A 25,127-nucleotide genomic window follows, 5' to 3' on the forward strand; every position below is an offset into this window, starting at 1 on the left:
AGAAACACTCTTATTTTTCCGCCAAGTATTTATGTAATGCCCGCTGCTGCAAGCCTTCACTCATCAATAAAAAAAAACAACCGATAATGCCAGTACAGTAACAACTATAGTCTTGTGGAAATACGCTTTTTGTGCAATGGTGTTTGTGTGTGTGAACACACACCATTCACTCCTCCCCCGTGTGACGCAGTCACGCAGCATTTACCCTGCATTAACCCCACAGCACTTCCTGGTTCTGTTATCAGGTAGGCTGTGTGGACCACCAGAGACTTCTTGCTACTTCATATCACGCTGCCTTCCGTTACAATGTTTGCCGTTTTGTGTTTTATCTAAAGCCTGTCGTCTCCGGAAACTTTCGAACATGGCTTGTGTCGATTCAGAAGTTGACTTGATTACGATTCCTCTCGTTGCACTGAATGTGACTGTGAGGAAAAAGTTGGCACTGTACCTGAACCCCAAGAACACAGTGGCCGCGGACTGGACGGCTGTTGCAGAGGCCATGGGCTTCAATTATCTGGAAATAAAGAACCACGAGACGTCACAAAGCCCCACTAAAACGGTCCTGGAGAACTGGCACGCCCGTCACTCCGATGCGACGGTGGGGAAGCTGCTGTCAATCCTGTCCGAGGTGGATAGAAGTGACATTGTGAAGGATCTTCGTCCTTTAATAGGTGCGTTGGTGTCAGTTCGATTTAGTTTTTAGATGCTCATCTCATTAATACAAACACATACCACGTACTAAGTTACAGTTAAAGTATACTTTCATCGCCCGTCCTGTCCCTGTAAGCCTACTTCAGGAAATTAATCACATCCTGAATTCCCATATTGCAAAATGTATTATGCACATGTTTCTGATGTTCTGTGCTGAATATAAAATTCCATTTCAGCTACAAATTTGTGCTTAAAATAAATTCCAGATAGGCCAGTTCACTTTTTCTATACATTTCTGGTAATCTACATCTCCCCTACCTTTCTTTATGTGTTGTTTGCACATGTACATCTTTTGTGTACCAGATAAGGATGTCAGGAAGTATTGTGAGAGTCTGAAGAAGAAGGCTGAGCCCCCACTTCAGGTCCCTGAGGTGGACAGCTGTTTCCCGCGCACCCCAGAGAGAGTTGGTATCACCCTGGAGGATGACCCTGACGGTCAGTATTTCTATAGGCTTCATTTTTGTTTTCATCAAGAAAAACTAATCCACACACCAATGCATACTTTACATGATTCAGAAACTAATCATTGCTTTTCTAAACAAGTTGTATGGCATTATTGTCACAGTAGTGCTCCTTTAAGGTAACGTAGTACCTTCAAATCCAGGATGTAACCTTTAATTCTGGTCAGATATAATAAGCAGTGGTAAAAATGAACTAAGTACATTTACAAAATGACTGTACTTAAGAATAATTCTGAGGTATTCATACTTTACTTGAGTATTTTTAGTCTGCTCTACGTTGTTGTAATATTGTATTTTTAACTCCATTATATTTATCTGACCACTGTAGTTATGGGTTCTTTGCAGATTAACTTTTCACACGCAAAATATATATTCAGAAAAAAGTGAAATAAAACATGATGAATTACCCGTATATATAATTAGCTCCACCCTAATAATAATCATGTCATATATATATATATATATATATATATATATATATATATATATATATACACACACACACATTATAACTAGCGCTGGGCAAAATATCGATATTATATCGATATTGTGATACAAGATTAGATATCGTCTTAGATTTTGGATATCATTATATCGTAATATGTTAAGTGTTGTCTTTTCCTGTTTTTTAAAGGCTGCATTACTGTAAAGTGATGTAATTTTCTGAATTTACCAGACTGTTCTAGCTGTTTTATTATTTGCCTTTACCCACTTATATATATCCACATTACTGATGAGTATTTGTCAAAAATCTCATTGTGTAAATATTTTGTGAAAGCACCAGTAGTCAACCCTACAGTATCGATATTGAGGTGTTTGGTCCAAAATATTGTGATATTTGATTTTTTCCATATTGCCCAGCTCTAATTATAACACTCTGAATTCGGGCCATTTTGTATAATGAGTATGTTTAAGGTCTTTTTGTCGTTAAAACTATCACATAAGGAGGTAACACAATGGTGAAAAATAGCTTTTTCCGTTTAACAATTTCCATGCTGCCTGTCATGTTCTCCAGACAAACCCCCTAAATGTCATGTGATGGCAAAAATATCATAAATGTGCAATAACTTATGTATTTTGCTAAAGTCAGAGTTGAGATAGTGATAGCAGCATTATCGCACAGGAAAAGCTCCAACTTGTGTCCAAATCTGACAACTCATCAGAATCACATCCCACTTCACTCATGCTGCACTACTGCACCGCTCAGTGCACACACAGCACAGTCTTGTGGTTTCCTGATCATGCTCATGTTTTGCTTCTGTGGAATTTATATATATATATATATATATCTCTATATATATATATATATATATATATATATCTCTATATATATATCCAAATCCAAGGTGCTCCTGAGCTGTTTGATGCCTTCATCTGCTACTGCCAGAGCGACTTCGAGTTTGTCCATGAGATGATTCGCGAGCTGGAACAGACAGAGTACAAGCTGAAGCTGTGCGTGTTCGACAGAGATGTCCTCCCGGGCTCCTGTGTATGGACCATCACTAGTGAACTCATAGAGAAGAGGTGGGATATTGACACTGCAACTAACCATGTCCAGGACTATTCTGTTGATTTGGCCAGTACAAAAAACAGGGCAGTGGATGGGTGGAGGCTGAGTGGAGTTATGAGGTTTTGTCAACAGTTTGAAGATCTAATGGACTTACAATATTTAGTCACAAGCTCTTTTTAATACTTTTTATTGGTTAAATATTTTTAAAACCCACTGACTGACTGAAAAAAAAAAAAGGGAAAATCTGGACGCATGAGGTTTCCACCCACCAGTGGCCACATTCTACTCTCTGTGGCTCTATTAATCACTTGTCTGGCGAAAAGAAAATTGAAATTGAAAGTTCACAGATACAAAAGACATGAAAGTTTCAGTCATGGCAGGAAGCTAGCTTTCCTAATTATAGTTTCATTTTTAATTTAGATTTAGAATGCAAACTGAGAGCAATAAAAGTTGTCTGTCCTAAAATGTCCCTCATTTCTATATTCACAATAATATGTGACCATCTGTGCAGGTGTAAGAGGATGGTGGTGGTGATTTCTGATGAATACCTTGAAAGCGATGCCTGTGACTTTCAGACCAAGTTTGCTCTCAGCCTGTGTCCCGGTAAGTTACATTTTTGTTACGTTAAACAGCTTCCTTTTTCTGACATATGCCTGTGCATGCTTGTAACTTACCTTTTTATTATTTCTGCTGTTTCAGGAGCTCGAAATAAACGGCTTATTCCAGTAAAGTACAAGTCAATGGCAAAACCGTTCCCCAGCATTTTGCGCTTCCTTACCATATGTGACTACACCCGGCCTCCCACACAGGCCTGGTTTTGGGCACGCCTGGCCAAAGCTCTCTCTCAGCCATAATTTTGGTCCAGGCAGTTCATTGTTTTTTTTTTAATTCCATCAAAGGAGATGTTGGACAATGACCAAACATCACAGGTAAAGTATGTGCTATTGCTGTGATCTACGTCCTTGTGGCTTCTGAACACACTTATCATTTACTGTGTGTATAAAGTATATATTATAGTGTTAAGATGACATAGTGATTTTTGTATATTATCATTATGAAACTCAAGCTGCAGAAGGATACCAAATATCAGCAAAGTTCTCACTGCACACAGCCATAATTATGTTTCAAAAATAACATAAGTTGTACCTGCAGCTGTTTTGTATTTATGCAAGGTTTATTGGCGAGGAGGATGTGTTCGTATTGGGGGTAGCATGTACTAAATGCTGTGTAAAAGCTCTTTTTTTTTTTTTTGCGCTGGCCACTTCCTTTTATGAGTCAACCTCTAGATGAGATTGGAGCGCAAAAGGAAGAGATATTGTGATTCTTCCACTTGTTAAATTTGACTGACTGCTGACACCTGCCTTTCTCTCTCACTTTCTCTATTAGTCACCAGGATTTCTCTACATTTTGTACTTTTGATATGGTCTCTTTTGAACTGTTTAATAAAATGAATTTATTTTACCTTGAATAAATGGTCTGAATTATATTTCCTCAAAATAAAATGAACACATTTTTCAAGGGCAGTTTCCTTTTTCTTAAAAAGCATTTGTAGTCATGAAAGCACAATATGGTCTAATGTTCTCCAGCATGTGTCGCCATTGTTCAAGTCCTGTATGTTATAAAATTAACCAACAGAGGTGTCGCTAATTGAATGCCTCAGTTCATTTTACAGTTAATGCATGAACATCCAATCACAGAGCAGAGTATGTGATACTGTCCAATGAGAGAACAGGGTGTTCTGGAGCAACACGCCTCTTTTCACACACTTTGTTTTAGAAATATTTTATGCCCTGAGTGTAGCCTGTCAGGTAACCATTACTAGCCAATTTAATACTTAAATGTGCTCCATCAATTACATTTTCTGGGTGAGGAAGAGCTGAGAGTGCGATGTGATAATCTGAGCAAAACATATGCGTTTTGTTTTCTGTATGAGAAGAACGAATGCCTGCAAGGACTACCTCTGGGCAATGAGTACCCACAGTTCAGCTGCCCGCCATTACAAGTGTGGCGGAAGTACACAAAGGCTTTTTGGGCACGTTTTACCCAATATTTAAACACTCTTTGTGTATGTAATTAGTAAATACAGACAGCTAATTATGTATATAGTTAAATGCTTTGTGTAGCTAACGTTTTAAACAGTCGCTGTATGTATGGCACTGTCTAGCTCAGCCAACCAGTGGCAATAATAATTGTCTCTTTACTAACTAAAGTGGATTCCGGAGAACGTGTCACACTCAATATGTCCGCCGGGAAGGTCCACATTTGCTCAGTAGGAATGCGGTAGGCGGGGCTGCTACGCTCGTGTCAAACTTTGGGAATGACAGGAGTGCTGCAGGATTCGCAAAGAAGGGGAAGTGTCGCCCTTGTTGGTCCTGTTTGGATTACTTTGACTTGTTTTTAGGCACAGTCTTTGCATTCACCATCTTTCTACGGATAGCACGGCCTCAGCAGACTCCTCAGCCATGTCGGAGGACCTGAGCTCTCAAACCTGGTCCATCAACAAAGATGATTATGAGCTACACGAGGTGATTGGTATGTATGTGATCCTTAGCTTGTTAGCTTAACGTCTGTTTTAACCGACAGTCCGATAATGTCTGCTTGTCATAGTTTACATAAGATCTAATATCTTCCAAGTGTAAAGCAAGGCATCTTCTTTCTCTGGAGCTAGGTTAAGTTCATCACGTTTGGCAACTTGGCAGTCCTAGCCGGGCGGTGTTGTGACTTGGAGTCAGTGAAGTGTTTCCAGTGAGAGCGGGTAACTTACCCCGTCCACTGGAGCTATGCCGAAATCGTAAACGAGCGTTACAACGGCAACGTTACTGTCTAGTCAGGCACTGACTATTTTCTAGAAAAGAACCGCTTTCATTGAGCAATCGGTTATTAATGTAAACAGCTAGCTTAATATTTCTTACATTCTGGATAGAGAGCGTCGTATCTATGAAATTACAAGAATTTTAACTATATGTAATTTAAATTGGTCAGTGTTGGTATATTCAACTGAACGTGACATTAGCTACAAATAACAGTCTCGAAGTTATCTTTTGATTTGCTAAAGCAAAGTATCAGCCATGTATCGTTACTGTAGATCAGTGATTCTCAAAGTGGGGTCTCTTAAAGTGTAAAGAGTATGCTACGTCAAATTATTCCAAAAGGGTGTGTGTGTGTGTGTGTGTGTGTGTGTGTGTGTGTGTGTGTGTGTGTGTGTGTGTGTGTGTGTGTGTGTGTGTGTGTTCACGCCCATTCCCAATGAAAGTACACTGGATATTCAAGAACAGAACTTTTTCCAAAACACTCGTGTTGCCAATGCAGAGTCCAGAGATTAAACTTCATGGTCCTTCCCAGAATAGGGTATTGTTTTGGGCAATTTACTGCCTGAATTAATCCAGTTATGCCAGAGCTCTTTGGAGAGGATTAATCAGTATTAGAGGGCTCCTTACCATGTCCCTCACAGAAAATGGGAAAGGTAATGCGATAATTTGTTGGGTTAACATCAGAATAAATAATACTTTTGTTCAAACTAGTCTACATTAAACATACACATTTTAATAGTTTTGAGGCTAATATTAGTCTAGAAGGTTTTCTTTTTATAACACAATAAGTGCTTTGTATGTATGGCCACATTTATTTTAGTGTGACAGTCACACTGGAAGAAATGCGGCCATACAGATATATTACACCTTTCCTGTGCAGTGTCAAGCCTGGGTGAGTCCTGAGGAAGGCTTAGGGGTGTGCTGGCCTGAGGAATGACAGCTTTTACTTGAAGTTCTGAAATGTACCACCCCACAAATATCTGACCCTGTCCTACCTTTGGCTGACTTTGTTTAGGAGGAAAAGGGAGAATAAAAAGGAGTGTCTAACATATAAGCAAAGTATTGTCCTCACAAATCAGTTAGTTTGTGCCTCTGGTTTACTTTACCTAAGTGGTGCGTGCTTCCTGTACAGGGAATCTGTGTGTTTATAGAGGGTCCATTCTGCAGGCAATAAATTAACCTTTTTGTATATATATTTTTTTAAAGACTTGGATTTAACTTTTAGCTATTTCTACGTTTCTTGGAAAATGTGATATGAGGCACCCCACAAGATAACACCCTGCCAGTTCTGTGGTATTTCCTACGCAGTTTGTGACACAAATTCTTAGCATAGGTATAGGTCTGCAGCATGCTTAGGGCAAAAGATCATGATTATCAGTTAAGCTTTGGAAATGAATTGTGCAGTCAGCCTTGTTTCTTCCCCTTGTTTGATAAATTACCAAAAGCTGATTACCAGTTGCGCTCTTAAATCTGAAAGAGTCGGACTTCCTTTTATATCATCTAAATCAGCAGAAGCCTCTGTGTGAGGCTGTGTTCCCAGGCTGCTCGTGAACATAAGTTAAACAAGAAAACTCCTCCTGTTTGGCATCTGCTTCTGTTCTATTAAACCTAGCAAACAGTCTGTGGAGCTTTCTCTCACTCTCTGCCCTCTCAGACAGTCTTTGCTTAATTACCCATATTACTAACACATAGGGCTGGATACAGAATCCAATACGTTTTAGGCAGCGACCGAATTGCCTCTAAAGTATCGAGTATCGAAAAATGCCTTGTCATTCAATACCCAATTTCAATACCTTTAGGAGTAAATTGGGGTCAGTCAGTGAGCCAATAAGCATACAGCATGCTTCTACCAAGATCTAATGTTTGTGATTGGCTGTCTAACGTTACACGTCATAGAGACTCGCAGGAAAAACTTGTATCGTTTAGGAACCGGTATCAAAGTCACAGTATTGGTATCGGTATAGGTACTGAAAGTTTTTGAACGATACCCAGCCCTGCTAACACAACTTTAAGTCAGTAATATGGGCTCATGTTTGAATGGCATATTCTCGAGGTTGCACAACAGTCGAGTGGGCTGTGGTGGTGTTTTGGAGTGTGTATTCGGGGAGGGTGGGTAAACACAAATGTAGTTTAGAGTAGGTTACTTCAAATTACCAAATTAGTACAGGCTACTGTTTGTATTAGAAAGTTAATATAAATAGACTTTCACTGATTGCAGTGCCAGGTAGCATTGCTGGGTTTTTTCTCACAGTCGGTTATTATCCCACCAGAACGTACAGTACAGCACATGCACACTTGTAGGAAATTGTAACTAGAGAATGAGACCTTCTTGTTTTCCCAGCACAATCTCAGTGCAAGGAATCCACATAGAATCAGAAAAAAGCCTAAAGCCCTAAGGCGATGTCATCAAATTGCTTGTTTTGTCCGACCAACACTTCAAGCAGCTTTTTATCAAGGTAGTTTCCAACTATTTTTCTGTTGATGGACTCATCGATAGACTGATCGTTTCAGCTCTACTTGAGTATGCAGCATTTAAAACCTTTAACAGGTAACCACTAGTTGAGCTAAACTACTACAACAGACTCCCAGACCTAAACCCACCTCTGCTCCCCACTCTAACAGTAACTGTTGGGGAGATACTGTATGATGTTGCCTACAGCTCTTCTCCCCAGCTGGAAGGTTGGCGTTTTGAGGATGGCCCTGTAACGTGCCCAGCAGAGCTATTGTTCGGTAACTTCCCCAGGGAAAGAGGACTTGTTATTATATGGTTCACACCCACTCATTTGACCGTACTGAGCATTGGATCATACTGGACAGAGCCCATAGGAAGAAAAACAAAGTACAGCTTGCGTTCTCATTCTGGATCAGGCATTGGATCATTCGCTTTGGCAACTGTGGACTGGAAACTTTTTGCTCCCACTGTTTGTATCCACCGGCAACCATGTTTTCTTCCCTGTTGCTTGTCCTGGCCCTCCGATGGTTTAAAACTTCAGTTATGTTCTAGCAAACTTAGCACCATTGCAAGCAACGCCTAGGCCACGATTTCTCTAATTTAATGTCCACTTCAAAATGTAGGCCAGATTCATTTTTAGAACATTGAATCCTGGGATATTGGAGGAATACACACTAAGGCAGAGGCTACTGGTGAGAGTTCAAGTCATGTGTGACATTTCTGCTTGTACCTTTTTAAATAATGTGTGGAATATCAGCCAGGTGTGCAGAGGAAAGGACGTCAGGGCAGGAGAGACAAACTGGGAGCTGCTGCCACTCTGCTGGTGACCTACTACATCAAGCTAATTCAAACACAAGCTAATCTGATAAGGTATTATTGTGCTGGGCACTATGTAAAAACAATGAACTCGACTTTACCTAGTCAAGTATTTTCACCTTTTCATGTGGCAAATATTGGCCAATAATGTTTACGTATAATTTTATTCGGAGTCTACATCTCATGAGTAGCCGCTCTTTAATGAGACCTCAAGATTTAAATTGCCTCTTGGTATTATAATGGTCTTTGAGCCGCTTTTAATGATTTTAATTAAGTGTAATGCTGTTGTCCTAAGTAAGCTTATTATTCTGTTGACTATCCTTTTGTGTTTTGCTATCTTGCTTATTTAATAGACGTCATAGAGATGTACCAGAATATAGAAGGAATGCAAACATTCCATACTTGGATGTCAACTCCCTAAAGAGCAAACATGTCAACTTACAGGTTAATGGCAAAGCCCTCACTGGAGTTTAGGCTTGAACAGTTCAGTTCATTGTGAAGAAAAAAAAAAAACTCTTGAATGTCCCATTCACACATTGCCAGGCTATAGTATAATGCTCATAACTAAGGCTTCCCATGCATAGCTTGACGAGTTTTGAGGAAACATGCTTACAGAAAACATTGGCTGCTTTTTCAAATATCATGATTGTTTTGTCCATGTTTCCCCCACAGGAGGGATCAAACCGTCTCACCCTGTCTGCAGTTTTTTTTTTTCACTATCTAAAATAGACCTTGACATCTAGAGCTTTAGCAGATTGTAGCACGTATATAAAAACAAAAGTTGTGAAAAGATGATAAATCTGAACAAAGTCACATTTAAACACAAATTACAGAGCTAAACTTAAACGTGCAGCTAAATGTATAATAAGAATCCGACAAATTCACACGGTAAATTGAGGTCTTGGTATTTTTAAAACCCATATCCATATCTATTAAGAAAACTTTTGGGATCTCTTCTAGCTCTTGCTTGCTGAATTGCTAGGATAATGATACATGTTAATTACTGGAAACAAAAAGGAGTCATCTGCAGTGTATGTGCTGAAAAAAGGTCTTCTTGACATGTTTTTTGTTTTGTTTCTGACACACCCAAGGAAATAAGAACAGCTGCATACTGCAGTTAGTTTAGTGATATTTTTCTCGAGGCTGTTTACGTAGTTATCTGAAATGGAAATGGAAAAAACGAAAAGTTCAGCTACGTCAACACACATTCATCTGACAGCTGGATCATCTTCATTTGATTTCATCTAATGTGGTAACTTAATATATAGATTTGATTTAGCCATCTACTTCCAAAACATGTTGAAATAAATGTTGTTGCTATGCCTCTGGAGAATATTTGAACAACAAAGTCGTTTTTTATCTGTATTTGTAAAGAGCTGACTGCTGTTCTGTTTGTAATCTGTTCATTTATTAAGTCATTTACAAAAAAGGAAGAAAAGACACACAGCTACTGCTTGATATGCAGCCTTTATATATGTGCCAGACTGTTGAACAGATTAGATGTTGGCCTACTACTGTAGTACTTGCCTTTTGTGAGGATGACTCTTTTGTTTGCTTCCTCCCATTGGGATGGAAATGGGAGAAATGGTGAGGATGATGTCTGTGAGAATGCCAGAGCTGTGACGATGTGTGGCTTATTTTAGATAAGACCGACTTATGTGCATCATAGCATAATTACTCAACTTACAGCTTTGGTTAAAACCTCAAAGGCCTTGTGAAGTATTTAACAATCATGTAATTGGATACAATAGTAGAGACATGACTACTTGAGGCTGAAATACCTTGTGCTAAGCTTAGAAGTAGCAAATATCAAAGAGCATCAGGTCTATATTAACTCAAGGTCCCGACTGGCTGGTAGATTGGGCTTCTTCAGTCTAATTGGCTTGCAGAGCATTGGTGCCCCTTGACCTTGCCTGCTGCAAACCCAGCAATCCCCCCCCCCCCCACACACACACACACACACACACACACACACACACACACACACACAAGCACTTATGCTCTCCAGCTTGTCCAGCCACCCCTGACGACTGACTGTTTATTTGTGTGGAGGAATTTACACTCCAATGTGCACAGGGCAACTGGCTCCCTGTGGTCCAGCTAGGGCTGTGCTGCCCAGCCTCCAGAGGTTTGTTTGGTATTGCTGGAGGTGGAGGTGGTGGGAAGGGGCTGGAGGATATATTTACAGCTCTGTTCAGCCCCTTAGTTTTGAGCAATGGTGGTGTGATCTGTGATTACTTGGACGCTGGAGAGTTGGGCAAGGCCAACTACACATCATCAGAGGTTGCCAGTCAATAGATGGCACCCACTGCAGCTGTAGGAAGTAGGCTTTCACACACAGTATACGACTGATGATGATTAAAGTGACCGATGCAGTCTATCAATTACAGGAAATTACAAGGAAATTGCAATTTTATTGGATTATTTTAGAGATCAAGAGTTTGTAGTTAATCTCAGTCTCAGCTATATTGAAAAGGTTTATGCTTTTTTGTTCTCTGCTTCTCTCATATAGCCTGAAGTCATAATTATCTTGAATGAAAACGGTTAAATAAAAAACGGCCACATCTCCAGTGACGGCTTTACTTCTTAATTAAAATAATTTCTTTTTCTTTAATATAGCCCTTTTGAAACCTCCATACTCCACTGGCTCAATGAAAACTCCAAACAATGAGCACTTTGTTAATATTTGGGCATAGCTAAGAAGAGGGCACAGGAGGTTAGGAAAAGCTTACTGGATGGCGGGCCGACTCACCAAAGCCTGTTGCCAGAGGACAATGGGTTCCCAGCATTGCTCATACGTGTGTGTGTGTGTGTGTGTGTGTGTGTGTGTGTGTGTGTGTGTGTGTGTGTGTGTGTGTGTGTGTGTCCTTACACAAAGCAGGAACAGCAGGCGTACCTCTCCTGGGGAGGATAATAAAGCTTTTGCTCTGACGATCACACGTTATTCAAAATAAAGATTAGCCCACTGTTGTAGGATTTAAGATTTAATCAGTTTGTAATCTATGTATTGTTTGCTTCTACATCAAAATAGTAGTTGGGGTGGTTAGACTTCCCACTGATGCTATGATCCAATTCTGATTTAAAGTGTCCAGGTCTTAAAAAGTTTATAAAATGGACATGATGAGTAGTATTGATCAGCAATATTGTTCAGTTGCAATCGGTTGCAATGCATAAATTTGTTTTTCATTTGTATTTATCCTTTTTTTTTATTTTATTACTTGTATGTGACTTATAAACTTTTGGATCCTTGAATCCTCCTGGTTTTAGAGCTACCGCCATGTTCTGGATTGTGGTATCGGGGCTGTAAAGAATAATTGCCAGTTTTCAAAGAACAAGATCTTCAAATTGTGCCAAGGATGTAAAGAGGGAACTTTCTAAACAGTACAAGTACCCAGCTTTGGTCCTCTGTGGCATAAACCTCTTACTGAAGCCTCCTGGGGATGTCTCGTTTAGCAGAGTCACCGGCCCCAATCAGACCCGCTTCATCAGGCAGGATTTGGGAAAGCTGATTCATAATTGATGAACAGACAGTTAAGCTGTGCCAAAGAGAAATCGGATGAACTGTCAAAGCACAACTCTGCTTTACCATCTTGAACTTTTAGTTTAAGTTAGGTTTATTATCCTACAGTAGCTATTATTTTTGGGTGTAGACAGGGGATGGGAAGGGTCAAACAATTAAAAAAGAAGGCCGGACAGCCTAAGGATGTTAATATAACCTCAAGTGAATGTGCTTTATGGGCCAAAGTTGGGTTCCACAACAGCACTGACAGTCTTGTAATGCCTGAGATGACTAATATTATACAGAATTATAATCAACGTGATAATCTGTTGTTTTCCCGTCTGTTTTAGGGAGTGGTGCCACAGCAGTGGTTCAAGCAGCCTACTGTTTACCGCGCAAGGAGAAGGTGGCCATCAAACGTATCAACCTCGAGAAGTGCCAGACCAGTATGGACGAACTCCTGGTAAGACACACACAACATTGCCAAGTAAATGCAAATTAGATTGAAAGTCCAACTGATATTGAATTGCATTCTTTTTTGTCTGCTACAGCCAATCAAATCTTACATATAGCAGTTACCGTTCTATCATAGACAGAGCAGACGTCACTGAGCCAGACAGCAGCTACACAACACACAAGAGCCACAGACCCTTTCCTGCAAAAGTCTCCTTCTTATCAAACTTAGAAACAGGAACACACGTCTTGTCCTGCACCGTAGCTTGTTGAACGAGCAACCAAGCAAACATTCAGTGGGGGAAAGTGCACTGCTTGCGTCAGTTTGCAAGCTTGATAGCTAATTAACTTAGCTGCTCAGCTACAGCGCATTAAACAGCATGTAAACATACCTGCAAATGTCACGTCGGTCGAGTTAGATGCTGGTGTGGTCCTCACTCTTGAATACCAATATCAACACGCTGTCTGCCGTTGACATTCAGGCTACAGCGCAAGTTTATTTACTTTATCTCTCGTTCTCTACTACGTAACACCGCCACTCAGCAGCCTATCAATCAAACACAGAAACCGACATGCCCCTCCAGCTGACTGAGATGAAAAATGAGCATTCCTAATTTTCTCCGAAAGTCATCCTTCTTTCTTTGATTTAACAATAAAAAAAAACGATGAACAGTACATTTAAAAACACATTGACATTTTTTTTTTACTACGAAAAGGGATGACTAAATGAGATTTCAGTTGGCCTTGGAACATTTTTGTTACCTTGTTACTTTTCTATGTGTGTGATCAAAGGGAGCTACTCCCTCACAGCACAAGATTTCATTTAGGGCTTTGTCTCTGTGGTCTGTGGATGGAGTTAGTTTTACCTCTGCTTTTCATTACTCGTTTTCTCCAAGCCCTCCTCCAATCATCCCTGTCACTTCAAACACTATTCTAGTTCTCCTGATTCTCTGAAGGAGGACTCCACTTACTGCCAGGAAACAATTAGACCCCTGTGGGACATCTTCCCGAAGGCTGTATGGTGTCTTTATACCCTCAATGCAATCTTGTACCCCAGCTCGCCACATCATTTATTGTATGATGACGTGAATTACAATTTAGCTCCACGGTCAAAGGATTATATGAAGCTCTTCCCTGCACATAGAGATGATCAGGTGCGGTTTGTGGATTGTGTTTTTTTTTTTTTTAATGGCTATAAAAAAAATTTTACTACTTGGCTTGGGCACGATCTAGGACAAAATCGCATGGTAGCTGTCAGTAACCCTTTTTTTCCCCCAGAGCATACACTAGGGCTGAACGATTAATCGCATTTGCAATAATATTTGCAATAATATCGCAATATGTTAAAATGCAATTTCCTAATCGCAAAGGCTGTGATTTGGTCACGTGACTTGCGAGAGCAAATCAGTCTCCACTCCACAGAGAAAGCATCAACTTGGCACGCTAACACTACGCTGTACCTTAAGCAGATTTCTGTCATTCAATCAACTCTTGAGTTGTAGTTTAAAACTTTTACAGCCATTCTAATAAAATGAAGGGTTTTATTCGGGCTTGAGTCCATACATGCAGTTAATGGATACAGGCACGCAGAACTGAAGGCTTGGTTAGCAACGATTAGCTCTGATTAGCGGTTAGCTCCAGTTAGGTAGCTCCGTTATAAAGATATGGAGTGGAGGAGACAGTCACGGAGAGGAGTAACAACCAGACTCTGATAAATGACGTTCGGGGAGCTTTCACAGCAGCGTGGCCGCGTAGTTTCAACAGTTTCATTAGTACAGTTAATCCCACGGCAAGACCAGCAGCAGCATTCTACTACTAACGTAACGATAGCCTCTCTGAATAAGTGCAACGTTGACGCTGTCATGCACGCGGCACGCAACTTCATGAGGGGGAGGGGCTCGAGGCAGCTCCTCTGTGTGCGCTGTAAAAAAAAAATACACAGTGTTTAAAAAGTGCAATCCACGTTTACATGTTTATTACAGTAAATAATAATTAAATAAACTAAATACTACTAATTGTTGTAAAGCCACATATTTGTTTTTATATTTCTGCAATCTGCACTTTAGTCTGTGTGATTTGTTTCTACTTTCATACACCAGGCTTGGTCAGTGCTCAATATACTACTGTGATTGAAGTAGTTAAATAAAAGATGTCATTCATATAAATTCATGCATCACCTAATTTCATCATCACATACAGGCCTGGCCTCCAGGAAAGAACAGTTTATTTAATCTATCTAATCTTGTGTTGTTCATACTATACAATTATTTATTGCTTGTCTTTGTTGAATAATACAGAAGACAAAGAGCTTAAAAAATAATCGCATATTAAATTGCAATTGCAATATTGGTGAAAAAAATTGCAGTTAGATTATTTTCCAAAATCATTCAGCCCTAGCATACACCAGGCGTCAGTTTTTGCTCTGATAGTGGGAATTGAGCTGTTACTGACTTTGACCAGAAATGTGATTGATGGCTTTTTCCAGTCCTTGCTCTCTGTTCTCATCCAGAAGTCTGTGAAAGTAACCAGTGGGAAATAAATATTGTGTAAGCCTATACGTGTGCATTGAAGATCATTTCTAGAGATTACTATCAGATTTCTCTAGCCTAGAAATCTAGACGCACCCTAGCGGCAGCACGGCAAGGCAAGGCAAGGCAGCTTTATTTGTATAGCACATTTCAGCAACAGGGCAATTCAAAGTGATTTGCATAAAAACGATTAAAATAAAAGAATAAAAGTTACAGTGCAGTATAAGAAATTAAACATTTAAAGAGCAGTTAAAAACAGTTAAAAATATAAAAGCAGATAAAATACAAGATTTTATGGTGCTAGTATGGGACAATGTATAAGCCGTTGCTTTATACACGTAATCCACCCGCAATTGTTCCCAGAACGGGCCGGTCCCACTGGTCTTACTTTTTAATTTCTCTTTTTATGCTTATATAGATTTTCATACAGTTTCAACAATGCAACTTCAGTATAAGAAATGAACAATTATTTAAAGAAAGGCAACAACAAAAAGAAAGGTCTTCAGCCTTGATTTAAAAGAACAGAGTTGCGGCAGACCTGCAGTTTTCTGGGAGTTTGTTGTGGTTAGTTTATTCTTAAGGTGGTAATAGGCTGACTTTGTTTTTGTCTTAATGTGGCTGTTGAAATTCAGGTCTTAGTCCATAATTACACCAATATTTCTGGCTTTGTCTGTTGTTTTTAACGGAGCACTGACTTTTAATCGTTCCTCTTTTGCTCCAAAAACAACCACCTCAGTTTTTTCTTCATTTAATTTAAGAAAGTTCTGGCACATCCAGTCGTTAATTTGTTCAGTGCACTTAGTCAGTTTTTGTATTGGACTATAGTCCCCAGGCATTAAGGTTATATAAATTTGTGTGTCGTCCGCATGACTATGGTAACTTATTTTGTTGTTTTCCATAATCTGAGCCACGGGAAGCATGTAGATATTAAACAGAAGAGGCCCCAGAATGGAGCCTTGGGGAACTCCGTACGTCATATTTGTATGCTCAGATGTATAATTACCTATAGACACAAAGTAGACCCTATTCTTTAAATACGATTCAAACCAGTTTAGTACTGAGCCAGAAAGGCCAACCCAGTTTTCCAATCGGTCTAGTAATATATCGTGGTCGACCGTGTCAAATGCAGCACTGAGATCAAGTAATACTAAGACTGTAGTTTTGCCACTATCTGTGTTTAAGTGGATGTCATGAAAGACTTTAACAAGAGCTGTCTCAGTGCTGTGGTGTGGTCGGAAACCCGACTGGAAGGCATCAAAACTGTTGTTTAGTGACAAGAAAAGGGTGAGTTGTTGGAAAACCGCTTTTTCAATGATTTTACTTAAAAATGGAAGGTTTGATATTGGCCTATATTTGCTCATTAGTGATGTGTCTAGATTGTTCTTTTTTAAGAGTGGCTTGATGGCTGCAGTTTTCAGGGCCTGTGGGAAGATACCTGAGAGAAGAGACGTGTTTACAATCTCTAGAAGATCTGAAGCCAAACAATTCGAAACATTTTTGAAAACGCCCGTTGGTAGAATATCAAGGCAACAGGAGGAGGTTTTCAGATGTTGTATAATGTCCTCCAGATTTTTATGGTTGATCGTATGAAATTGTGTCATATTGGAATTTGTTTTGCGTGAACACTGTGACAACACATATCCTGTACTTGATATGGAGGCACTGATTATCTAATTTTCTAAATTTTATCTTTGAAGGAGGAGGCAAATTCATTACAGGCCTTGGTAGATAAAAGTTCAGATGCTACTGGTACTGGAGGATTTGTTAACCTATCGACAGTAGCAAACAAAGCATGTGAATTATTATTGTTTCAGAAAAGAAGGACCGCCTTGCATTCCTCAGTTCCAAATTATAAATGCAAAGTCTCTCTTTATAGTTATTATAATGGATCTGGAGATTCGTTTTTCGCCACCTGCGTTCAGCTTTTTGACACTCTTTTTTTTTCTGTTCTCACCAGTATAACATTTCTCCATGGAGATCTTTTCTTACCAGAGACAGCTTTGACCTTAGTGGGAGCAATGGCATCAATAACATTTGTAATTTTACAGTTGAAATTATCTACAAGCTCAGTGACTGAAACCCCAGAGAGGGCGGGTGTGGAGGAGAAAAGCTGAATGAATGTTTCACTGGTGTTTTCAGTGATATACCGTTTTCTGATTACCTTTATTTGAACACTTTTGGGCACCGAGATAGTGCCGTTAAAGAAAACACAGGAATGATCAGAGAGAGCAACGTCAGTCACCACAACCTTGGAAATGTTTAGACCCTTGGAGATAATCAAGTCCAGAGTGTGTCTCTTGTTGTGTGTCACTCCGTCACATGCTGAGTCAGTCCATAGTTCTCAAAAACACAACACAGTTTTTTGGTCCCTCTGTCCTGGGGGTTGTCAACATGAATGTTGAAATCACCAGCAATAATTACACAAAGTTAATACAGATTATAGACAGCAGTTCAGTAAAGTCATCGAAGAAGGTTGCACAGTATTTAGGTGGTCTGTAGATATTTAGAAATAGCTCGAAGGGAGGACCTTAGCTGAAGAGCCACATATTCAAAAGAAGCAAAATTTCCATAAGATATTTGCGTACATTGGAATGAGTCTTTAAACAAAATGCCAACTCCGCCTCCTTTCTTATTCACTCATTCTCACTCATAAAACTGAAGTTAGGGGGAGCTGACTCGATGAGAACAGCAGCACTGTTATTCTGGTCCAACCATGTTTCAGTTAAAAACATAAAATCAAGATTGTGCTTAATAATAAAATCATTGATTAAAAATGATTTTCCTTCCAAAGACCTGACGTTTAGTAAGGCTAGTGTTTTTTGGGATAGGCTGTGGCTGACGAGGAATGGATGCTAAATCTGCTAAGTTTGCAGTTAAGTGCTTCTTCTTACTTAGCGGATTCACCATTCTTTTTCAATTACCTATCACAACATAAATTGAGGAAGAATTTAATACACAGGGCCCGGGCTTGTCCTGGAAAAAGTCATGAGTGCTACTAGGCGTGCAGCCTGGACCCGGCATATATCAGTTAAAGCTTGTTGCATTTCGTACACAAGCATCCTTATTAGTCTTGGGAGGAGGAGTTAGCTGCCATCCTGGCAGAGGTGCCTGGCGTTTTACTTTTGGCTGGGGGCAAACTTGGTTCCAGCATCTACCAGCTGCTTCATCTGGTCAGTGAACTCCAACATGGGGATGGGGGAAAGAGGGGGAAGGGTGAGGGAGTTTGAGGAGTGTTGGACGGGTGAAGAGGGGGGTTGAGATTTCTCGTATCTCCCATGGTCAAATCTTTGCTCAGGTGGGGGCTGTGGTGAATCACTGCCGTGCTTTATGTCTTCATCTTGTTTAGATTTGTCTTGTCTCGTGTCCTTGACTGCGGGAGCAGATGTGTGGCGCAGAAAGTAAAGTAGGTTAGAGGTGAACAGCTTTACTCCTGGCTTGTTAAGGAAAAGTCCATCTGCTTTAAAAAGATGTCTGCGGTCCCAGAAAATGTTACAATTTTCAATGAACTGCAGAGAATGGACTGTACATGCAGTTGAAAGCCATTTGTTCAGTGCCAACAGTCTGCTGAATCTCTCAGCTCCTCTTCTGACTGGTGGTAGAGGGCCACTGATAAACACCTCCGCGTTTAGGGAGCTGACTGTGTTCAGCAGATTCGTAAAGTCCCGTTTCTGCAATTCCGACTGTTGCTTTACAACATCATGTGACCCTATATGCAGTATAATGTTCTTCACAGTTGGGTGCGCTGCCACGATATCCGGGATTCTTTGGGCCAGGTCAGACACCATGTCTTTGGGAAAACGGAGTATTTTGGTGTTTTTACTGCTTTTTACATCTTTTACCGCAGAGTTGTTAGCTTTCCCTGTAGCTTTTTACTTTTTGAATTGCTCTCAGTCCTGACCCTGCTGTGTAACAATGACACGCAATCCAGGTCATCAGATGGATGTCCAGGGTCCTGCAGCAGAGGAGCAAATCTGTTATCCATTTGCACACTCGATTGTTGGGGAGGCATTTTGTTGCTAATTCTCTTTTTTTCAGCTGTCCACGGCTGTGTCTTACTGAGTACAGGGGTTGAAGAGGCGCTCTGTCTGGATGATAATGCAGGCCAGCCGTTCATATTACAAATCTCAGGGCGCTGTGCCCTGCCCGTTAGTCGTCCTCCCATTTCCCAGGAAAATGATTTACTCTTAGGCTTTGTACCAAAAGAGTTCCAGGGAGGACTATCACTTGTTGATTTATTACCCGTTCCACAGCCCTCCTGTTTCTTTATAGTCTTGTTAGTGCTCATTAGCCGTGGGTTAGCATGCTTTTGTCCACTGTTTTGGGTCCATGGTAATGTGGTGTCATTCCCACATGGTCTGTTCACTTCCACGTTTACTTCTAACCGGTGAAATTTGGTTTCCAGAACTGCAATCTTCTGAAGGAATTCGTAGTAGTCATTGACGGAGAAGGGAGTCATCTTACTAGCTAAGTACCACGTTTCCAGTCACTGTAGGACAGGCTTGAGCTATTGGTAGGCCGCGCTCACGCAGAAAAATGTTGAAAAATGGCAATAGCCTACTATGTCTACAAAAAATGTATAGTCCAGTGATATATAAGTATCCAAGAGCCACTGCTCATAGTTTCTCACAGAGGAAAAGCAAGATTATCAGCAGAAATATGCAAGCAGAGGCAGGAGCAAGCAGCAAAGCGTCTGCACTGTAAGAAGCCGGAAGCAAATGTAATTTGCAGCCAGGGTCAGTCTAGCAACTCTCCTTTGGCTTGCGAGCTGGAAAAACCAAATTCTGGTCAGACCAATCACGTCATGTATAGAGTCGGTGGGCGGGCTTAACATAAGGACGGCAGAGTTGCGACGGTTCTGCGTGAATTCCCTGCTACCTGAAAACAAAGAAGATGGTTGCTGCTGCTGGTGAACAGCGGTCTTTTGAATCGGCTTTGGCCGCGACTCTGGAAGACTTGAGTTAAACACTGAAGTCATTCTTAAAAAAGGAAGATGTGTTCGGAGTTTTGCTGACCAGATATGGCAAAAGTTTAATCTATCAACTAGCGTTGCTCTGGTTGGCTATGGGCTATGGTGGTGGTGATGGCGCAGTAGATATGACACATGTCTTTGGTGTGGGAGACCTGGGTTCGAATCCCACTGCCATACATCAACCAATGTGTCCCTGAGCATGACACTTAACCCATAGTTGCTCCAGAGGTGTGCAACCTCTGACATATATAAGAGGTTAAGACAACTGTTTATCCCGCCCCTCGGATTGAGCCCTGCCAATGGTGAAAGATTTCTCACTACTCACTGGCAATACTAAACCGAGGAGGAACCCTTCCCCACCCCCCACGATTTCTGGAGGATGAATCAGGGGAATGCTGCTCCCGGATTCTCGGAGCAGGCGGTCACATGGAATACAGCGAGGTCGGATTTCCTGCCTGTGGTTTTGCCCCCAATTCCACAGCCTGCTGGGTTAAATGGCAAGGAAGCATTAAATTGACCCCAGATTGCTTCTCTAAAGAAGCAGCTTTAAAAGACGATGCCACAGGAAGCAGGTCTTTAATCTTACCTGTGAAATTCTTTTTCAGAAAAGCAATGATCTGTCATGTCTCTTGTGTCTCCATATGCAGTGGTATGTTGTAGTTATTCCTGGCACAGCAGTTTGATGGATAGGTGCTTTTGAGTGACTGAAGCTAGATCAGATAAGGAGGTTTGTTTACTATTCAATGCAGTTTGAATATTCTCTTGCATAATTACACAATTTTTACAAATATTTGCTTAAATTATTTGTTGAAACTTGTTAGAAAAATGATGAGTGATCGTATGTGGTAATAGCTGGTTTACAACAAAATACCAATCCATTTTTGGCTTTAGAATATCTTTAAACACTTTCACAGTGGCCTGAGAAAGATATTGAGTGTTGAGGTGAAAACAGTCATTTATGGTATAGGAACTCTGAATTAGTGTTAATTTTGTCAGATGAGACGAGACTAAATATGTTCGTCAACAACCTTTTTTTCCATGACTAAGACGAGACGATGATGAGACTGTGCCACTGTCCAAAAACTAAATTAACATGCATTATTGTTGACGAAAAAAGACAAATAAAATGTTTTGCGTAAAATAAAAACTAAGATAAAATCTCTCTTCATTTTCGTCTAAAATTGTCTATACTTTTTCATCATAAGATAGACTATTCAGCTGTTACTAGGGTTGGGTACCGAGACCCGGTGTTAATACGGCACCGACCGGTGCCTTAACGACCGTTATCTACTGGACCAAATAGCAACGCGGATTTCGGTGCCACTTAAATGCCTGCACTTCTCTCTGATGCTCCTAAACGGACGTTAGAGGCAACTAAAACATCGTTGCACGGGACGCTAGTTAATACTACACTTGGCAGCAGGTAACGTTAGCCTACCATTAGCTAACAGCTGGATTAAACATGGTTAAAATGCTGACAGCTAAACAGTGTAAAAGTTTGTCTGTATTTCACTGTGTAGGTTTCCAACACCAAGACATACAACAGTCTGCTGCTGCCGCTGTTTTAAATGTATAAAATGTTCGATGCCTTATCGCGCTGATATGACCGAGCCCGACCCAAACCCAAACATCATTTCTAAATATCTGTCCGAACCCGTCGGGTCCCGTCGGGCTCGGGTCAGGTATCCATCCTCTAATTCAGAGGCATATTTGCGTTCTCAGCATTAAGATCACATTTTCGCAAGTTTCCTGATCAATTGCACATTGGCAGTGCCTCCATCCCTCAGTAGTTTCTCGCATGTGGGTTCATGTGTGTGTGCTGCAGTGAGATTGGGTCATAGTGAGTGTGTGATAGGCTCTGAGTAACTAATAGTGACGTAACATTGCTTCTATAGTGGCTTCTCTGTGTGTCTGCCATCAGTGTGGTTCTGTGGCACCAGTTTGTGACCCAGCACTGTATTCAGTTTGTGACAATAGGTCATTTATTTTTTTGCTCAGTTTCAAGGTCCTCCTACACAGCAAATACTGCAAAGATCAGGCCTAATATAGAAACATACATGCTGTGGACTGGTCTATTACCTGGAGAATCTGTATTGACTATGCAAGCTAAACCTACTCAAGGGCTTTTTAATAGGGCTGAACGATTTGGAAATAATATCTAATTGCAATTATTTTAATATTGCAATATGATTTGTGATATTGGAGGGAATGATTGTTTTTGCATTATTCATTATTTTATATTACACTAACTTTATATTACACTAACTAATAACACAAACTAACAAATTCTAACATTACTAATAATTAGTAAACTTTACTCTATTATATATCGTCATTTCATTGTTAACAGTAAAATAACTATTAACTAAAGTTTAATTAACTATCAATTTAACATTTAATAATTAGGGTTGTTATAAAGTGTTATCAAACATCAATACATTTGAGTTGACATGTAGAGATATCAGTCAAAGGTCACTGACTCTATAAACCAATGTGATTTCCATCGGGGAGAGAGAGACCGTTTTATGAGATGGGTGAAAGAAGGGGATGGATGTCTAGTCTAATGTTATTGAATGGAATTGTAGGCTTGTCGTGTGCCTGCTGGCCCTCCACAAAAAACGTTAACCACACTTTTCCTTCTCATGCCAAAGGCTTTCACTTAAGATTGACATAAAATATGTCAACCTTCTGGCATGTATTGCTAAACAGGTGTATATAATGACATCTACATTAACATTATAAGGTAGATAATATAATTTCATTGTGATGTAAAAGATATTTCTTGTTGGGTTCTCAGTCATGTTTGTTGTTAAATTGAATTTTAATGATATAATGGCATTCAAATATTGTATGTAAAATAATAAAGCAAGACTAGTAGAATAGATTTTTTTTTCTTCTAAGGCCTAATTTTTAAAAACAGTATACAGTATACAGCTAACTCATGCACATATACTATGCTAACGGTATGCAGCTTATGAGTTTAACACAGATGGTCGGTCATTATTAAATTATGTCCTACACAGGTTACCATAAGCGTTTCTTCTCCTGCTGTCATCAGTCACTTAAAAATAAATCCAAAATGTAGTCATTGGATAGTGAAACCATTTGTGTTGCAGGTGGCTTTGTGTGTGGTTGCAGACGGGTGTGTCACCTGTGGTTTACTGGTTGTATGGTTCCAATAAAACTGCTCTGAATGCCTTGTGTATTAGGATGAGGTCATCGCAACACCCACAATTAAACACAAAGGCTAACCGTAAAGCTGTCTGGAAGAAGTATTTCCCAGTTTCTGTTCATATTTGGATCTTTGGTTGAAATGATATATGATGATGATTATTTTATATTTCATGGTTTGAAGGAAACACTTTGGACTCTGGAAAGTCATCTCATGTAATTGGCACTTGTCATTATATTTGACATTAACAGACATACATGTAGAAATGTGCCACTGAGGCCTATACTTATTCTTTTTGAGTTACAACTGCCGGTAAAATGAAATGAGAAATATTTCATTGAAGAGACAATTGGCTGTAAGAATTAAAAAAGACTGGTATGTGTCCTGGACTGGTTGGATGAGCTTGGATGGATCTCTTGGTGAAGATCACCATACAATACAACTGATGTCAAGACCCATGTGTTCCACATGCCATGCAGTGGCCAATGGAAAATGACTGCTAGATTTCATGCAGGGGAAGTTACATGAAGTACGTGAATGATGTACCTACAATGGTTATGACGTCAAGACTGTACAGCACTTGCAGATGTCATCATGCAGAAATACTTTAAATTGTCTCTTAGTTGTAATGTCCTGCAAACATATTTTCCCAAAGCAACATTTCATCAAATGTCAAAGGCTACATTGAAGGTTATACAGAAGGAAGTAACATCAGTGGCTTTGAGCGATGAGAACAGTTCCACTGTACAGTGACCTAATCCCCACAAAGAGTCTCTCTGATTTACACATTGTCTGTTGAAAAAAGATGGGAAAACCTGCCAACTGCCAGAGCATGATATCCTCCCTGTTATCCCATTGTTTTTCTTTTCTGGGGTTGCCCTGGCCCACAGAGCTGTGATGACCTTCCTCTTCCACTGCTGAGAACAGAGGGGGGTTCGGCTCCACTGAAACCAGTTAGCAGCCATCAGGCTATATCATTATTGTTGTCTCTCAGCCTGTAGTGTCCAGAGAAAGAATGATATGGGAGAGGACCCACAGAGCTCACCATCTGGCCCGACAGACTGGAAGTTATTAGTAGGGGTGTCACGATCCTCCAAATCCTTGATTCGATTAAATTTTCGATTCTAAGGTCACGGTTCGATTCGATTCTCGATTTTTACATTTACTTTTTTTAAAGCACAGGTTGCTATGCCATTTTTAGACTAGACTTGTATGCAATATAATATCTGACCTTTGTTCGCAATGTACCACACTACATTGTCAAATTTAAAACATGTATTAACAACATAATGTAACAATAACGTCCTATGTATATCTTCAGTCATTGGAAACTTGACAATTTGTCAATAAAGTAAAAATTAAAAAAAAGTTTGCCGACAATGCTGAGGGTAGACGCTTCGCAGCAGGAGTTTGGTGTTAAAGGCCCCAACATTGTCTTCCAGGCAGCGCTGCCTAGAAGGCACTAGGATTAGGCAATGGTTATGGTTAGGTGCCTTGAAGAAGACGGTCACAGCGCTGCCTTGAAGGCTTGCTTGGGGGCTTAAAACACCATCGAGCCAACACAGCGGTCTTAAGGCTCTTGAACACTAGATGCAGCCCAGCTGGCGCGGGCAAATGTGACGTCATGGGATCGGCGTGACTATTTATACCCGCGCTGGTGCTCGCGACACTAGTTGCAGTCTTCTCCTGAACAGAGGTGGCACTAATGAGGAAAGGCTACAGACGTTGCTCTTTCTACGGACTAGA

The 25,127-nt window shown here is 40.3% G+C and overlaps 2 protein-coding genes across 4 annotated transcripts in view; both read left to right on the forward strand.

Annotated features, from left to right (window-relative positions):
* The first annotated feature begins 215 nt into the window (after positions 1 to 215).
* On the forward strand, positions 216 to 4,154 carry myd88 (MYD88 innate immune signal transduction adaptor). Of its 2 annotated transcripts, XR_004101970.2 has the most exons (6): positions 216 to 671; positions 1,015 to 1,146; positions 2,519 to 2,696; positions 3,194 to 3,285; positions 3,382 to 3,616; positions 4,076 to 4,154. XR_004101970.2 is itself a non-coding variant. In XM_031281986.2 (5 exons), the coding sequence occupies exons 1-5, from the start codon at positions 362 to 364 to the stop codon at positions 3,534 to 3,536; spliced, it is 867 nt and encodes a 288-aa protein (XP_031137846.1). In that variant the 5' UTR covers positions 216 to 361; the 3' UTR covers positions 3,537 to 4,154. The 2 variants fall into 2 exon arrangements, 1 of the variants encoding a protein (XP_031137846.1); XM_031281986.2 differs by having other exon boundaries at positions 3,382 to 4,154.
* A 592-nt stretch (positions 4,155 to 4,746) lies between these two features.
* oxsr1b (oxidative stress responsive kinase 1b) overlaps positions 4,747 to 25,127 on the forward strand; it is a 57,191-nt gene continuing 36,810 nt past the window's right edge. For both annotated transcript variants that reach the window (XM_031281983.2, XM_036000972.1), the window contains exons 1-2: positions 4,747 to 5,214; positions 12,610 to 12,722. In XM_031281983.2, the coding sequence (XP_031137843.1) occupies positions 5,145 to 5,214; positions 12,610 to 12,722 (183 nt within the window). In that variant the 5' untranslated portion in view covers positions 4,747 to 5,144. The remainder of the gene's footprint in view (positions 5,215 to 12,609; positions 12,723 to 25,127) is intronic.

The sequence above is a fragment of the Sander lucioperca genome, chromosome 1, assembly GCF_008315115.2.
Source record: "Sander lucioperca isolate FBNREF2018 chromosome 1, SLUC_FBN_1.2, whole genome shotgun sequence".
NCBI lineage: Eukaryota > Metazoa > Chordata > Actinopteri > Perciformes > Percidae > Sander > Sander lucioperca.